The sequence below is a fragment of the Poecilia latipinna genome, unplaced genomic scaffold (genome assembly GCF_001443285.1).
Source record: "Poecilia latipinna isolate Pla-1442-1.1 unplaced genomic scaffold, P_latipinna-1.0 Scaffold2226, whole genome shotgun sequence".
Taxonomy (NCBI): domain Eukaryota; kingdom Metazoa; phylum Chordata; class Actinopteri; order Cyprinodontiformes; family Poeciliidae; genus Poecilia; species Poecilia latipinna.
Window position 1 is genome coordinate 30,081 of NW_015114842.1, and position 14,621 is coordinate 44,701.

The window sequence follows — 14,621 nt, forward strand, 5'->3', positions numbered from 1 at the left end:
TAGAAGAGCCGCATGCAGCTTGAGAGCAGCAGGTTTGCCACCCCTGAACTAGAAAGAATAAGTAACTATAAGAAATAAACATAACTAAAAACTCTAAGAACTGAACTAAAGGAAAACAGGGACAAGACAGATCTAAACAAAATAAGTAACACAAAATAATAATGAAACAAGTGAAATCAAACTACAAATAACCTAATAACCTGGGGTCTAGACAATAAAGTGCCTTGAATAAAGACCAGTTCACAACTTGTGTTGTGAACTGGTCTTATTTACACCAATCTGAATGAAAAAGAAATAAGATACAACAAAGTCACAAAAAAGAAGCTATAAGAATGGATTTATTTACAGACAATCTTTCAGCTGCAGTTGAAGAAATTTTATCAAAAGTGTTAAGGAGTCCTTAAGTTAACAGTGTGTACTCACCAGGCCAGAAGTACATGAAAACTTTCTTTCCCAGGTTTTGCATGGTGACCCAGAGAGGTTCTGATCCATTCCACCAAAGAGGCAACCGACTATCAGGATTGGTTCCGATAAGAAACTCTTTGTTTAAGACTTCATTCCACATGTAATTTCCAACCATCTGATGGGTCTCACAGTGACGGCCTGAAAAAAATAATAGCATTGTAAAGTTTTAAAACTAATTATTTAAAATCTAAAAAAACTACTCACTAAATCAAAAACATTAAAAACATGGACATTCTACTATTCACTTTAACAGTGCATAGGGGCCTACAAGTACTTAAGAACCTGCCTCTTGGGCCTGGATGTTCAAAGTGCCTCTCAGAGAATAATACTTTTTTTCTGACAGACTTAATAAACTGTAAACAAGATGCAGTGGAGAGGAGAAAATAAATTTAAGTCAGTAAGATTTTATTTGTATAGCACCTTTCACAGATAAAAGTGCCTCACAAAAAATATAGGAAAAACATAATATTAAATTGAATTAAAATATGGCCTGTAGTTTAGATTTCTTGTCATTGCACAGCATTTTTAGCAGTGCAACAAGATTAATGGAGAAGCTCTGCTGAAAGCTTTATAAACAATCAAGATGCATAACATTAGACAAAACAGGTGAGAGCAGGTCTTTGATATGTTGAGCTACAAGTCTCTCAAAGCACTTCATGATTACTGATGTTAGTGCAGTAGCAGGGTTTCCCCCAGTGTATTAGAAGCCTGGCAGCTGCCATGCTTTACTTGGCCCCCCACCAGGCTAGTTTCTATGTTTGGAAAAATTAATAATTGTAATATATATATATGTGTGTGTGTATATAGAGCTAACCCAGGAGTGGGCAATCCTGGTCCTGGAGGTCCGGTGTCCTGCAGCTCTTAGACGTCTCCCTGGTTCAACACACTTGAATCTAACAGCTGAATCTCCTCCTCAGTGCAGTCAGGTTCTCCAGAGTCCTGCTAACGACCTCATTATTTGACTCAGGTGTGTTGAAGTTGAGATACATCTAAAAGTTGCAGGAGACCCTCCAGGCCTGGAGCTGCCCACCCCTGAGCTAACCTCTCATCATGCAGGATCAGCCCATTGAGGAGCTTTTTTGCTCGCCTCGTAGTCACGCTTCACGTTGGTTTTATAATATTTTCTTAGTATTATTTTTTCGGTTACACAATGCACCAAACCCTATCAAATGCTTTGTTCACTTAGTCAGCCAGAGTTAATGCGTGTGGCCACGCAGAGATCAGAGAAACTCATCCCACAAACTTGAGCAACCTAAGCAGTCTCTGTGACGCTTATTAAAAACTCATCAGACACAAAATGGAAGAGCTACTAAAGCAACATGAGCAGCATTTAATTAAATCTCCTGTTGTTGCGCATCTCTGGGCAGTGCAGCGGATTTAACTCATCATGCAGGGCTGGTCCAAGGCTGTAAGAGGCCTGGAGCAGAATCTGACTCAGGAGCCCCTCTTCCTGCTAAAAACATCAGCACCACTAACAACTTCTGTGTTGGATTTAATCTGAGAGAGGGGGAGTAGTTTAACTGGACAACCTAAAACCAATAAGTTATAATTGCAGTTTACTAATTTGTATCTGTGAATAAACAGAGCTCAAACTAAAAGATTAAACTCACAGCATCAGATTGTAGCTATGGGAACAAAACTATCTATGAATATTGTTCTTTGAACTTTTACAAAGTAAACTTGCCAGCTCCTTAAAATCTTACATTTAGATGTTAACCAGTTTAAAATGTAAAACGTAAATCAAATTCAGCAGCATTGATAATTCCAATGAACTAATGTTACATTAATATATCTGTGTTCTGTGTTTAAATATTAGTATTTATGTGGCCCCTGAAGGCCTGGGGGCCTGATGGAGCCACTGACATAATTTGGATTAAACAGAAGTGCAAATAACCGATATTCATTTTAATTGTATTTTTTGACTATTTGTCTTTAAGACAAATTATGGGTTTAAATACCACTTCACTGGTGATGTTTTCCCGTAAAATATTACAGGAAATGTAATATTTTTACATTTCCTGTCAACATCTTTCAATACAAAAGCATCGATCACCGGGCTTAGCAAGTCTTCTGGGTGAAACCCTGTAATAGGTACGTAATCATTAAGGCTCTGTATGGCAGATGTTTTGCCTACTGGGATGATGGTTGCTGACTTGAGACAAGGACTGACAGTTGGCTGAAAATCTCAGTGAGGACTTCTGCTTATCCGCAGATTTACTGCTGCTCCCTAGAATTTCAAAAAGTAGAATGGGGGAGGCAGATCCTTTAGTTATCAGGCTCCTCTCCTATGGAATCAGCTGTCATCTACTTTTAAAACTAGGCTTAAAACTTTTCTATTTCATAAAACCAGTACTTTATGAAGTAAAGGACTGGCAGTACAGGCAGTTTGTCCTCCAGTTTGTCCTCCTACTGGAGGACAAAACTGATCAATTTTCTCACTTTCTTCTTCTACTCTCCAATTTGCATTATTTTGTGCCATTTCAATTGATAAGTTTTTGTTTTCTCTCAATTATTTTTCTTTCCATAGAAGCTGGAGCTGGTCTGAAATTCCATTTGACTATAATACCTTACTGGAAAGATTGACAAAAGGGATGTTAGCTTAGCAACATCTCCTGTGGTTGACTTTTTACTTTCATGAACATAAAAAATAATCCTACATCAGTTCATCTGTTTCTTCTTGTGTATTCTGCTCTGTCTTCTCAAACCTCCAGTTGGTCGTAGCAGATGCCTGTTTGTACTGAGCCAGGATCTGGATCTGGCTCTGCTGGAGGTTTCTTCCTCTTAAAGGATAGTTTTTCCTCTGCACTGTCGCTACATGCATGCTCAATGCAATCTGCTGAGTTTCCTTAGATAGAAACTTTTTAATCTACTTTGAATATTTAACTGAGCAAACTGTACTGTTTGATAACTTGAATCAATTGGAATGTATGTGTGAATGAATTAAAAAGATTTTTTTTTGCAAAGTGCCTTGAATTGGTTCTATAAACTTAAATAAATTGAACTGAATGTTTGAAAAAGCTGTACTGAAAAAAAATCATTGATCTATTTAACATCACTTGAGAAAGTTTTAAAGAAAAAAAATGTAATGTATACACACACACATATAAATATATATATAAATATATATATATATATATATATATATATATATATATATATATATATATATATATATACACTTGCTTCATATACTCACAGCAGGAAGATGATTTGATACATGAAGAAAGTTTGATAGAAAGTCCTTTTTGAGTATGGATAACAGAATACTATGCCTTTCAGTCTGCTACAGATTGCTTAAAATCTATATTAAAATATTATCATGGCTGGGACTTAAATAATTTCACAACATATTATAGTTCTGTTCAATCAAAATTTACACTACCACAAAGGTATTTAGGCTGTGCAAGAAAAATGATGCTCATTTAACTTATAATCTGATATCATACGGTTTGTGAACAGATAACTTGACTGATGGCTTGATAACTTACCTGTCATTAAGGAATAGTAATTTGGGTATGACAGACTCGGAAAATCTGGAGTCATGTAGTCCACCTTCACTCCTCTCTCCACGAGCTCGCGAAACCCCGGAAGTTCATGTAGCTCATCTATATAGTCATAACGAAAGCCGTCGAGCAAAAACACAAGTAACGGGCGGGCAGCGAGACCCGGTTGTAGCGCTTTAAACAGAAGTAGCAGAAAAAAGCACATACGGGAAAAACACGGGGAGATTTGTGTCGTGGGCATATTAGGGCCTCGTTCTGAATCGTTCCACCAAATACCTACGGTGAATGTGGCCTGGAGCGTTCAAACAGGCACACTGTGGTGGGTGTGGTTACACGAAGCTGAAGTTGGTTTCCCGATTGCAGCTCCCGATTTGGGAAATGGCTAAAGGGCGATTCCTCCTAATTTTTCACTACCTTCAGCATCTTTCACCTACTCTAGTTAAACAATTACAACAGCTAGATTCTTCACATCTGGACTAGATTATTGTCAGTTAATAGCATAATATTTAAAACCAAGTTTGTGATTTGTGAAACATTTATCTGATTTGTGAAACTTCAATAAAAGGCAATGTCACCTAATTTTTTCACTAACTTCACCATCTTTTATGACAGAAAACAAAACCTAAAACTGGATATATTAGCAAAACTAATGGAAATTTCACTCCTTTCACTCAAACGGGACACAGGCTGACCTGTCTGTATATTTAAATCAACCCTCTTTGAGGATCTATGTTTCTTTGCAGAGTTTTTTATTAAGGTAGAAGTCAAGATTAAAAGGATCCAGGACTAGTTGAACATGCTGGCTTAAATATGTTGCAATATTCCTATTATTTAAAAAAAATGCTGTTTTTGATACACCAAAACTCATAATTACTTCAAAAATGTACATCTTTTGTTATATTTTTCACCCATGGAGGTCGCCATTTTTTCACCACTGGGTTGATGATGCATAATGGTCCATTCAGTACTGTAGTCTACTGAATAAACACAGGAAAGCTAACTTTACCCCAGTAGTTGTTCCATTTGACAGGTGTCATTTTAGAAAATGCCACACTGTGTCACTATCGGCTGTGATAAAAAATAAAAATTGAGACAGAATCTGGACATTTTCCACATGAAAGAAAGAAGAGCGCAGTGTGAGAGCCGGGCAATGAAGGACCTGATCTGGACCCTGGACATTTGTCCACAACACTTTGAGCCATTTATACCAGCAGAACCAACGAAGGCTCTATCAGCCAACGTTAAGGTAGCATTAAGGTGATGGCTACCTTCCATCCATCCATCCATCCATCCATCCATCCATTTTCTTCCGCTTTATCCGGGGTCGGGTCGCGGGGGCAGCAGCCTAAGAAGGGAGACCCAGACTTCCCTCTCCCCAGCCACTTCTTCCAGCTCCTCTGAGGAATCCCAAGGCGTTCCCAGGCCAGCTGAGAGACATAGTCCCTCCAGCGTGTCCTGGGTCTTCCCCTGGGCTTCCTCCCGACGTGCCCAGAACACCTCACCAGGGAGGGGTCCAGGAGGCATCCTGACCAGATGCCCGAGCCACCTCAACTGGCTCCTCTCAACGTGGAGGAGCAGCAGCTTCACTCTGATTCCCTCCTGGATGACTGAGCTTCTCACCCTATCTCTAAGGGAGAGCCCAGCCACCCTGCAGAGGAAACCCATCTCGGCCGCTTGTATCCGTGATCTTGTTCTTTCGGTCATGACCCAAAGCTCATGACCATAGATGAGGGTGGGAATGTAGATCGACTGGTAAATCGAGAGCTTCGCTTTTGGACTCAGCTCTCTCTTCACCACGACGGACCGGTACAGCGCCGGCTTCACGGCAGATGCTGCACCAATCCACCTGTCGATCTCCTGCTCCCTTTTTCCCTCATTCGTGAACAAGATCCCGAGATACTTAAACTCCTCCACTTGGGGCAGGACACCCTCCCTGACCCGGAGGAGGCACTCTACCCTTCTCTGGCCTCGGATTTTGAGGCACTGATCCTCATCCCGGCTGCTTCACACTCAGCTGCGAACCACTCCAGTGAGAGCTGCAGATCACTACTTGATGAAGCCAATAGGACCACATCATCCACAAAAAGCAGAGATGCGATCCTAAGGCCACCAAAACGGATCCCCTCAACACCTCGGCTGGTCTAGAAATTCTGTCCATGAAAGTAATGAACAGAATCGCTGACAAAGGACAGCCTTGGCGGAGTCCAACTCTCACCGGAAACGAGCCCGACTTACTGCCGGCAATGCGGACCAGACTCTGACACCGGTCGTACAGGGACCTGACAGCCCGTATCAAAGGGCCCGGTATCCCATACTCCCAGAGAACCCCCCACATGGCCCCCCGAGGGACACGGTCGAACGCCTTCTCCAAGTCCACAAAACACATGTAGACCGGTTGGGCGAACTCCCATGCACCCTCCAGGACCCTGCTGAGTGTGTGGAGCTGGTCCAATGTTCCACGACCAGGACGAAAACCACACTGCTCTTGCTCTTCAGGAAGAGCAGTGTGATGGCTACCTTAATGAGCTAAAAATAAATGCTGTGCTCCCGCTGAGACATGCAGAGCTGGATACTCTTTGAGATGATAACAGGAGCTATACTGCCTGCGGTATTGACATCACTGATCGACCAGGTCCATGGTGGTAATTAAGTCCAGTGTGGCTGTTACCACTGCACTGAACTCTAAGCAGCACAGCTGATGTCGAACCAGACACAGCGCTACAGACGCTGAGAGAAACTTCAAAGACAAGCAGCGCTAATGGGCTATTACTCCTGGAAATGCTAATGGAGCTAGATCACCGGAACTGTAAAACCACAAGTACCAACACCAAACAAAGTTCATACCCTGTTATCTAAATGGACGCAGAGCTACAGAAGTACTTACCAGATCACATAGTCCGATAAGTGACACTTGCCACTTTCCAGAGGTAAGTGTCATTCATTGTTTCATTATGAAGCTGAAGGCAGCAGCTCCTACGGCCAACTCTTGTCCTCTTCTTCTGTTTGCTCCTCCTCATCTTCATCACCTCTTGTTATTTCTACGTTCCGATTGATTTCAATGCGCTCTGGTTCAAATTAAAAAGGCNATCTAAATAAACAAATGTTACATTTGTACATCTGTGGTCTGTGTTTAAATATTAGCATTTATGGGCCCCTGAAGGCCTGGGGCCTTATGGAGGTGCTGACATAATTTGGATTAAACAGAAGTGCAAATAATTGATATTCATTTTAATTGTATTTCTTGATTTGTTGTTTTTAAGACTAGCTGTGGGTTCAGACAGGTTTCACTGGCAATGTTTTCTCGTAACATATAATTACTCAGTAATATTTTTACTTTTCCTGTCTGCTTAACATATTTTAATACAAAAACACAGCAGACCGCCTCGGCGCCCCGATCACCGAGCTTAGCAAGTTTTCTGGGGGAAACCCTGCATTATTATGTGATCAGACCATAGCACGTGCAGCTGTATGTACTGTGCATACCTTGAGATTTTTCTCTAAAAAAAGAAAAGAATAGATTTTAGATTTTTTTTTATTATCTAACCCTCTTTACTAGCAACAAAATTATGGAGGAAAATAAGATCTTTTGCATTAAAAAATCTTGTAGCCCACATCTGTGTGAGTCTGTGGGGGTGGGCACATGTCCATCCTAAGCCTAAATGTTATTGGTCAGTTTACTTGTATTTATTTGGCTGCTTGACTCTTCTTCTGTAAGCTAAAAATGAATGATGAGTTTGAACCCTTCCATAGTTCTAAGAGCGGTCGTTTGGATCTCGCCTGAGCTCTTTACCGTGTGTGCGGTTCTGGCGGGGTTGCCGGTTTATGAGCTTTTTTGAGTTTTCACATACTGAAGAGCTGATGGGTCACGCGTTTGGACAACCATGACATCTACTATGCTCTTCCTGAGCGTCATGTTAAGATTGCAGGAAGGTTAAACAGTTAAATCTAATCAAAAATCTAGCCATCTTAGACACACCATCTGAACCTGGGAATCCCCATCCTTTTCTTCCCATGGATCACAGGGGTAGGCTTTGCTTTCATGTCTTCATTATTCAGCGTAATTTGTAAAAAAATTACTGTCTCAGTGGGTCATGTGCATTACGCAAGAGCACGACTACATCTCCATCGCGCATCGTGTGTCGTACAAAACCCACATAAATACAGGCCACATGTATCAATAGGAATGTATGTGTAATTGAATTGAAACTACCTTTTTTTATGAAGTGCCTTGAGACGACACCTGCTATGATCTGGACTACATTGAATTTCATTTTTGTGTTTTAGCACTTTTAGAAAACATTTTAACTGGATTATGCTGTGAATAAGAACTGGTTCTTGTTTACAACATAGCCTGGTAAAATAAACATTTTTAAACCAGCTTAAAAGAGAACCACACAACTTCAGGATTTGCTCTTTGCCCCAAAGTGTCTGATTAAAACATAATAAGTGACCTGTGTAATGAAGAAGTCCATCCAGGCCAGCAAATTTATGAGTACCAGGCTGAGGACAAACAGGTCATTGACTTCAGGCTGGACCGAACGCAGGAATGTATCCATGGCAGCAAGAGACAGAAACTCCCCAGTGCTTCAGGAAGAAAGAAGAAAAAAAAAGTTTAAAAGAAGTATAATTGTAACATTAAAGAAAGAAACATAGAAAAAGTAGCATGAAAGACAAAAGACAATTTATAGTTGTCTCTAACAAATTATAGTAAATTTTGTCCATGCTCACTGTTACCTGTTACCATAGTGATAGACACCCTCTGGCATCTTAAGTATGTAAGAAGGGCTCTGTGTCACACCAATATCTAAGAGGGTGCTCCGGTTGTCCCAGTGACGTACATCCACAAAAATAAACTCGATTCTGCCAGTGAACTTAACAGACAGTGAGGAGAAGAAGGCAGGAGGTTGGGACAGATGGGTGAACAGAAACATCTTGATTGGATGAGCTGGATCAGAGTGCCACTCCTCAAGTAGTTGTGCAGACTGATGTACAGTTTTGATTCGACGAGCCAGGTGGGAGGTCATCCACCGAAAGATGTGTTCAGTTTCAATGTACTGTCCAACATATTCTTTTAGCATCACTTTACCCTTTGAAGCTGAAGTTTGAGGAGCAGACATGATGACCATTGAGCGTTGCCAACCACGTTTGATACATGACCTAGTGGAAAGAAGACAACCAAGATGTCAAATAAATTTTTACAGAGATCCATTTTACTGACAGTGAATGCGTTTTGGAAATGAACATAATCAGAATCACTTTTATTGCCACTGCCAGTAAACAAGTTCGCAGGTTAGGAAATTGTTTTGATGTAAAAAATAAATAATGAAATAAAATATGAATATGAAAAACAAAAATATGTATGCATGTGCTGAGTAGCAGGTTGATAAAGTGACTGTGTTATGCCAGAATCAAATATCGACTGTTCAACAGTCTAATAGCTAAAGGAAAGAAACTGTTCTAGTGGCAGGAAGTTCTGGTCCGGATGAACTGTAGTCTTCTGCCATAGGGGAGCTTAAACAGGCTGTGTTTAAGGATCAAGTTTTTGAAGCAACAAGTTTAGGAAGAAACAAGCAACAGCATTTTCCTTCAAAGTAAGCAGGCTGACTCCTAAGTGTTACTGTATGCACGTGCAGACAGTGAAGATGAAGTCCATCTGTTGCACAGCTGCTTTGTGTTTTCTTTGTATCTAGCCTTGCTTTAAATCTGACTGTGCCACCTCTTGTGCCATAACCCTAAATTTTAAAAAATTATTTTGTGTCGGCTGTACTGAATACTTACCGAATAAACAAGAAAAATGTTATTGAACTTAAATATTTATAACATATAAGTATATAATAGTAATCTATTAGGTTGCTGAATACAAAAAGGTACAAAGAATTAAAATGTAAAACTCCTTCCTCCATGTTCCCTCGTGAACAAAGAAATATAAAACTATAAAGACACTATAACATTTAGGTTAAAGATTTTAGGCTCTGCTGTCAGGGCAGTCTACAATCAGTGTTGAGAGTGATTGTAGATGCACTAACTTCGTGCTGTTAGTCATGCTTTCAGTTCAGCTCTCTTCTTGTTGTAGTGCCCCTCTATACGGGCAGCTGGTTGTTTCAAAGGACTTGGCTCCAGGAAATGCATTCATTTGTGAAAACCCTCACCATCCACATTGCTTATTGGTACCTTGTCTTTTTCAATCATGTTACAAGTTTTTTGCATAATGCCCTCTGCTTTCCAGGAATTACACTCACCTGTATAGCTTAGTAGTAATTTCTGTTAGCCCTGCTCTGATAAGCAGCAAAGATAAATCACCAGTATTAAGGTGAAATTTAAGGACATTGTTAAGTATTTATATTTCAAAACAGAACTGCATAAAGTGCATTTTGCATTGCATACTGGACTCTGGACCCTATTCTGGTATGCCTCCATTAAGATTATTTGTCTTATCAACTGGCTCTGCTTAAGGATGGCCAGTGACGCCCTCTTCTGGATGGCAGCTGTATTACAATGCTACATCCATCTGTACATACAAGCTGTGAGATGTTATACATATGTACAGACATATACCTACATACATATTTACACACATACATAGTATACAGAAACAGTGTGGTGAGTTCAACCTCTCTACACTCTTAGAAATGGCTGTAAATTTACAGTGAAATTCCAGCAGTAACATACTGTTATTCCAAAATACAGTAGGATATTGTCAATTTGATGTCTTCTTCTGTTGTCACAATCAAGACTGACGACTGGCAGTAAACTACCATAAAATAATTGTACAATACAGTTTTTTTCCCAAGGCAAGACATTTTACTTGTATTTGCATCTTAGAGAACCAGCATTTAAAGACAATATTAAATGGAAAGAAAAAAATACTTTCCATAATAATTCTTTCAGGGAATGAATCGAAATCTATAGAGCATAATCAAAAGTGTTAGATTACCAGTGTTGGTGTTGTATGTTAAAAATACAATGTTAATTAAACACTTGTTTAGTCAAATTCAAAGATGGGTTTGTCAGTTTCTCTAAAGAGATGGTGTTTGATAAAGAGTTGCTCCCACAATCGCAACGTATCTGTGACGTCACGTGTTTGATGGGAGACAGCAGTGTGGCGTCTTGTCTGGATCTTATCATAATGAGGTAAGTTCCCCAAAGCTATTAAAACATGCTCTTTTTGTTCTTTCTTTAATGTATTTATGTAATGTAATGGTGATGCGTTGTCTCAATGTTTGTAACTCCCTGGCGGACATTATACTACAATGTATGCTGCGTTTATACTGTTATGTATTCTGTATCTCAATAAAGATCTATTAAAAAAAACAAAACAAGATAAGTTCCATGTTAAGATCATCATGTTTTTGATTTTGATTATTTTTTTATGATTTATAACTTTCTGTTTGCGCAAGAGTATCAACTTATGCTTGACATAAGTTTATTTGTTTGAATATCGCGGTACGACTGTTCAGTACAGGGGAGCTCAAGTCCAGTCCTTGAGAGCTGCTATCCTGCAACTTTCAGATGCTTCCCTGCTCCAATTAACACACCTGAATTAAATGAATGGCTGGTTAGCAGGTCTGTTCAGAGCTGATCCTGGTCTGTTGGAGGAAAGATGCATCGAAAAGTTGCATGGCCTCTCGAGGACTTGACGTGAGCACCCTTGGTTTATTATTTTTGTTAGCAGCTAAAGCTAGCCAAGCAGGTGTAGCACGGGGTGTCGGTGGTTAAACTGACATAACTGACACAATGACATATTGACTGCCTCTTTTTTTTTCTTTAGTACGTCATGTTGGTGACTGAAGCCTGTTATGATGACTTCAACACATTTCTGCTGACAGGTTGGCAGAAGAAATGCTGTCCAGAATGTTTCTATACGCTGACTAATTTCTATAATGCCTAATGTCTGAGTTGTGTTCATGGTAATTATTTCTGACATTTTTATGCTTTATGTTGTAGGTGGTGAAAAATGCTCTCCAGGGTAAACCGGGTGGACAAAGTATTTTGAATGACTGTGATGGTGACAGACACACAGGTGGGTCTGGTTAGTTTTGCTCACACTTCTCTTTAAAATGTTTATTTATTATCCTAATGTGTCTGCTATTTATCCTGTGGTTCCTCCAGGCTGGGAAAACCAGGCATTCTTCCGTTGGTTCATGTGCTTCGTCCTACATCTAAAGGCCACAAGAAGAATTAAAAACAGCTCATGTCAAACTGTGGACCATGTTTTCAGATATGTGCAGATATGTGATTATTCTAATGATCCTACTTCTTTGTAGAAGCACTTTCTCATTGGCTTTGTTTGCCATCTGAATATAGCTGTGCTGTTAAATATATTTATTAATAATTTTTATTATTCGTCTTATCATTATGTCAAAGATGCAAGCCAGTGTTGAAGCCTTCCTCATTGGTGTGGAACCAGGATAGCCCTTCCTTCTGCATGTTGGTGAAAACAAGAGCAACACCAAAGACACTTCACCTTCAGTGATCACAAGATCATCCAAGGTAGCTTTTGATGAACTTTGAAAGCACACTTCACCTTCAGCGCAAAGTACCATGAATTCCTCTACAACTTCTGTAAATTAATCCAGCCTACAGTTTTCAACATTGATGTGACTTCCACAACAATCGAGGAGTTTAAGATCCTTGCTTTTACTTTACCGGGCAGAGTGGACACTCTTTATTGTGATGATCATTTAAATGCATACTGTATCAATAAGAGGATTTGTTTTATGTTCTTCCAATTAAGGACTTGGTTTATTACAGTCCCTGTGGCAAGCAGTTTTCTGCATGGTCAGCATTGAAGGCCATATTGTCTTTGAGAGGGTCCAGCCAACATTCCAGACAGGACAGTGTTGTCCATCTTCTACATCTTCAACCTCCAATATCAACATGAGGCAGCCAAGACTTTGGTTCATTCAACGGTAAAACCATTCCTATAATTTTTTTTACAATGACATGGTTTTAAAGCAAGTTATGATTAACATTTGACAAAGGTGGTGATTTCTCTTTACGTAATTAAAAACAGCTTTATTTATATATTGTACCAGCTGTATTCAGAATGCCACACTATTTATTTTCTCTCAGGAATTTTCCCATTTTTTGATTTTGTTTTTTAGTCGCTTCATTGGGATTAACCCAGAAAGGGGCACAAAACCCGGTCATGGGAAGATGGTATCCAAAAAGACAGGAAAGATCATGCAAAAGAAAAAGCAGACCGTGAATGTGCAGGTTTCCACCCTCATCAACAACCTGATGGACTTTGAGTGGGATCGCATTCAGGTTAGGTATTACTATTCTATTGACTGTACTTTAAAAAGTAGCATTAGAGTTTTATTTGCAGCAGCTTACTCAGTGAATACAATTGTAAAACTACATTTACAGTAAAAATACTGGAACCTACAGATGCCAGTATTTGAAAGTATATTTAATTTCGGCACTGTATTTTACGGTGGCCGACAGGTACAAACACCCGGCAAACACGAGAAAAACAAATGCAACAAAGAAGAAATGCAAAGAGCTGGCTGTTAATACAGCGGGAGCAGACATCTCCGAAAAGGTTGGGGCAATATTACACTTAGGTGATGCACTGATGAACCGAGCAGAAATGTGAGATTTATACATCTACATTCTCGCCTACAAACATTGTTTAAATCATGTGTCACGGCTGCTAAGCAACATAACGCCGAGGTGGAGACTAGGCAGCTAGCTGAAGGCTACAGCTTCTCTGCAATGCTCTCTGCCTTCGCAGGACCCCTCTTCCGTAGACCGGGTCGTTTCTCAAGCCCATGAAAGAATAAGCTTGAAAGGATGCAGACCCTGAACTCGAACACAAAGCTCTAGTGGTCTGGAACACTTATTTTTTATATTTTTTGCATCTCTTTTTTGTTTGCGTCTTTTCTTTGTTGTATTTGTTTTTCTCGTGTTTGCACCTGTCGACCACCGTAGTATTTTAACGATTCTGTATTTTAGTTCTGCTGGGGTCCATATGGTTATGTGTATTTGTTCTAAGTTTGCATTGTGATCACTGTTATGTGTAGAGTGTTATGGGCTTCCCCTGTCTGACTGCTGACTCCCCCTCACATGTGATGGACCTGTCATGTGGGCGAGGGATCAGGGGAGCAGGAGGACCAGGACCGATGCTGATCTGACAGAACACCGGAAGAGCGGAGAGTTCAGTGTGTTAGCAGTGAAGCTATTCAGTTGAGTGTAACGGTTTGTTAGAGCCTAATAAACCCTGTTGGCGGTACTACGTCTGCGGTGTGTTGGCGTCATTACAGTATTTACTTGCAGTACACCACCACTTTAAAAGATAATTACAGGATTAAAAAGGTATATGTGACAGCTACAGACACCAGCTTATTTTTTTTCTACAGTATTTTGGAAAGAACGGTAAAAGAACTGGCGTCTGTAGCTACCAGTATTTTTTTTTATCATTCTTTCAGAAAACGGCAGATTACCATTCTTTCGAAAGAACGGTAAACTACTGGCAGCTACAGATGCCAGTATTTTACCGTTCTTTCACAGTATCCATACTGTACTTGCATTGACGGTAATCTACTGTCTGGATTAAATACGGTACAGCTACTGTGCATTTACAGTAAACTTCTGGCGTCTATAGCTGCCAGTATTTGACTGTAAATTTACAGGATTATTTCTTAGAGTGTA

The 14,621-nt window shown here is 39.9% G+C and overlaps 1 protein-coding gene and 1 long non-coding RNA gene across 7 annotated transcripts in view; one reads left to right on the forward strand and one right to left on the reverse strand.

Moving 5' to 3' along the window:
• Positions 1–14,621, reverse strand: part of rnf103 (ring finger protein 103) — a 57,917-nt gene that overhangs the window by 29,764 nt on the left and 13,532 nt on the right. For 4 of the 6 annotated variants that reach the window (XM_015018081.1, XM_015018080.1, XM_015018082.1 and 1 more), the window contains 2 exons: positions 8,703–9,125; positions 8,420–8,552 (listed from right to left, as the gene is read on the reverse strand). In XM_015018081.1, coding sequence (XP_014873567.1) covers positions 8,420–8,552; positions 8,703–9,125 — 556 coding nt within the window. Of the gene's footprint in view, positions 1–8,419; positions 8,553–8,702; positions 9,126–14,621 lie in introns of those variants that run through there. The other 2 variants (XM_015018083.1, XM_015018085.1) reach the window with 2 other exon arrangements.
• LOC106936852 (uncharacterized) lies at positions 10,613–13,200 on the forward strand. Its single transcript, XR_001422236.1, has 4 exons — positions 10,613–11,952; positions 12,078–12,458; positions 12,703–12,877; positions 13,073–13,200. It is a non-coding gene; the product is annotated as an uncharacterized LOC106936852 (long non-coding RNA).